General features: G+C 33.3%; 1 protein-coding gene across 4 annotated transcripts in view; it reads right to left on the bottom strand.

The window, feature by feature from the left end:
* The window catches only part of LOC116851583 (cytochrome P450 4C1-like), a 44,296-nt gene that overhangs the window by 2,982 nt on the left and 37,548 nt on the right, over positions 1–3,766 (bottom strand). For all 4 annotated transcript variants that reach the window (XM_032831140.1, XM_032831143.1, XM_032831141.1 and 1 more), the window contains exon 5: positions 353–535. In XM_032831140.1, the coding sequence (XP_032687031.1) occupies positions 353–535 (183 nt within the window). The remainder of the gene's footprint in view (positions 1–352; positions 536–3,766) is intronic.

Genomic DNA, 3,766 nt, shown 5'->3' with positions numbered 1-3,766 from the left:
TTTTTTTCAAATCAAAATAGTGCAAAAGCACATGTCGAAAAAACACTTTATCGCGTTCCATTTTTCACAAAGCAAAAGAAATTGTTGTTTAGGAAAATAATTGTGTATGCTGACTGAATGTTATCGAGAAATGTCGAAATTAATCACAAACTACCTGTTTCGTTAGTAATGACTACTAGAACTGTTTGCATTGCCATCTAACATTTGCGGGCGGAAACTAAGTTAAGATCCTAATAAAACACATATATCATTTATCATTTGGATTAAAAGTTTATATATTTGTAATTAAGAAGTTATAATACAAACAGGTAATTTCTAAACAACACAAAATCGAACAAGTATTCTATCTTACCGCAAATCATGTCCAAAGTACAATTTGCTATATGATGAAAAAAATCTACGTCGGCATTTACCATGCATTCTACTTTTTCCATAAATACTGATACATGCTGCACAAATATATCGCAGAATATTCGTAACATATTTGTATTAAAGCTCGTCACTAGCATTTTTCGATGGTGAATCCATATATGTGCTGCGGAAAGATTTATATTAAAATGAAATGAAAAAAATAGTAAGCGCATTTCTTCATTAAATAAAATATTATAAACCCAGTAAGCAATCTGCGCGCAGACTGACGTCAGACTGTCGACAGGATCTGTCGAATCCGAGCAGGATTTGTCGACAGATCCATAGACATCTGCGTCCCCAATCTGCCGCCAGACTGTTGACAGGGTCTGCGAACAGACTCTGACGACAGACTAGCGGCAGATTGCGCGCAGAGCCTGTCGACAGACTATGACGGCAGATTGGCTGCAGATTGCGCGCAGATCCTGTCGTTTCGTAGGTTCTTCAATTAAATTTTCTCATAATTTTTCATAATTACTCATAGAATAAGCGCTTTCTCATAAATACTCATAAAATACTATGACAAAAAAATTTTTTCTACATTATTTTTTCATAATTTTTAATATTTTCTCTAGTGAGATTCGAACTTGAACTGAAGACATCTTTTGGATAATCGTCCGTCGCCTTAGACACTACGCCAATTCCTCACTTGATAAAAAGCGCTTTGTATTGCCCATTTAAAGTTTAAGGAAGAAAAATATTATAGTTTGTTCGCCTTTTAAGCCGCAAAATATAGACGAAACCGTTTAGCGTATAAATAATGTAAGAGAGACTGGTACGATAATTCGAAATTAATTTTCTACCAAGGAATGTATAGAAAATTACTGCAATAAAACAGCAGATAATGACATTTTTCTATCATGTTAATAAAATACTGTACTTTTACATGTGCGAATTAATTTGGTCGATCGTCCCGTTCAGATTGTATTAAGTTTTATCAAAATCGAAGCATGATATATTTTTAAATAAACCATCAAAAAAATTCTGTAAAAGTTATTTACATAGCGAGACTAATATTTTATTCGGTGCTGCTGCCTTCAATACTTATTGCATGACGGTTAAATCGGATTTAATGACATAACAACATTTAAAAAAATAATAAGATGAGAAATTGTATGAAAAATTATGAGAACAATTTTTACCAGGAATGACATGTGTACGCCTTTAAATGGCCATTTAACCGTTGTACTATTCTATACTTGTACTCGTTATTTCTCTATTATTGTTGTTTTTTTATAAAAAATGTGTAATACAATTTTAAAATATAAACATTGTTTTTTATTGTGTATATGTGTACAATTATTGCACAATATAATTATCTTGACTTCTCTGCAGCATGGTGTGTACGTGAAACTGCCCCATTTAATAACGTACATATGGCCCTTAATAGAATTAAATAGCCTATCTAAGAAACAGAATCTGTGCGCAATCTGCCGTCAGTCTGTCGTCAGAATCTGTCGACAGGTTCTGCGCGCAGTCTGTCACCAATCTGTCGTCAGAGACTGCTAAAACAGTTTCTGTGTGCAGTCTGTTGCCATTCTGTCAACAGATATTGTTGACAGACTCTGCGTAAAATCTGCTCGCACAGGTTTGGCTATCTGGGGTGAATCTTCTCAGTATTGTCCGTCTGAATAACGTATTATGTAAGAAACTTTGTAACATTTATATTGCAGGCACAATACAACATAATCTGAAAAAAATCTTGTTAGATTCATATCCCAGCAAACACAGAATATAATTATTATATAACAAAGACCCAGCGAGAAAAGTTACGTCGATTCGACGTCTACCACCCTTATAGAAATATCATACTAAAAATCATTGATAATTACTTATGTTCAGTGTTAAAAATACTGGATAATAAGTATCAATGATTCTTAGTATGATATTTCTATAAGAGCAGACGCCTATATAAAACGTCTATCTACCATCTACGTCTAATCTAGATTAAGATCTATATCCACCTAAAAACGGTCCACATGTCTAATAGGTCATTTCGACGTCTTATCGATGTTAACTTTAGACCGTGGTAAGACGAATAGACATCGAATCAATGTCTTTTAGACGCTTTAGATGTCTAGTAGATATCGATGTAATGTTTATTTAACTGCTATTTTTCCCTGGGTAAAAGCCCACCCAGCGAGAACGTAGATGTCGATTCGACGTCGGAGAAGTCTAAGTTACGTCTAGAAAAATTACAATTTAGACGTCTTCTATTTTCAACGAACGATTTTCTAATATATATTAGATGTCTATTCGATATTGAATCGATGTCTGATATATATCTTTTGCTTTATGCGTAAAAATATTTTTATTTTTACTAGAGATTTGATTATAGTCTAAACGCACTTCTAGAAAAATAGCAAATCGACATCTAATATATATTAGACGTCGATTCAATATCGAATAGACGTCTAGAGAGATTGTAAATAATCGACAAAATAAAATCTCAAAATTTTATCGAAAACTCTCTTTTGGTCAATATATTATGAATGGATTCTAAAACATTAAAATTTATTCAAAATAGAAGACTTCTAAATTGCCATTTTTCTAGATGTGCATTTAAACTAGACGTAACTTAGATTTCTCCAACATCGGTTAGATGTCGAATCGACGTCAGTGTTCTCGCTGGGGAAGTAACACGCAATATAACGGATGTTATACGTTATTAATGTTAAAGTTACATAATTTTCTTTTATAACTGCAATTTAATTGTGTTTTAGAACTGTTATAATTCTCTGCTATTTACAGGTTATAATTGTATAACACCAACATGACTAAAATATAACAGGTTATATAATAAGCGTTTATTTGCATTACATCTATGTTATATGACATTCTTATATCTAAGGATCGGATCGGTCGCTAGATGACATTTTCTTGTGTCTTTCTCGTACGTAAAATATGATGCATTAATATACAGGGTAACCATTTTAATCTCCCCACCTGAATTTCTCGTAATCTAAGTCAGATAGAGAAAAATGGTCCAGACAAAAGTAGAAGGGGACAGAGGGGGTCACGTAATGGTACCAAGGACCTTGACCTTGAACTCGATTTTCAAGGTTATTTCAAGGTCAAAGTGATTTTTTTAAATAGGAACACCTATTTTTGACCCCGGATTTGAAAAGAGCGGGAAATTTTACGTTCAAAATGATATGTTAATTAAGGTCATGGCAAGGTCGAATGAAGGTCAAGTTTGCGAATTTTGATTTCCCAATTGAATATATCGGAACCTAAGCCAAATACGTAAAATTGGTTCAGACAAATGTTAAAGGGGGCCGAGGGGGTCACCTATCTGTACTCTGATCTTGATCTTGAACTCGATTTTCAAGGTTATTTCAAGGTCATAGTGATTTTT

This window comes from Odontomachus brunneus, unplaced genomic scaffold (genome assembly GCF_010583005.1).
Source record: "Odontomachus brunneus isolate Ranch 3 - 2012 unplaced genomic scaffold, Obru_v1 Obru_scaffold_179, whole genome shotgun sequence".
NCBI classification, from domain to species: Eukaryota; Metazoa; Arthropoda; class Insecta; order Hymenoptera; family Formicidae; genus Odontomachus; species Odontomachus brunneus.
Note: the sequence above shows the minus strand (reverse complement) of the source record. Positions and strands in the feature narration are given on the sequence as shown.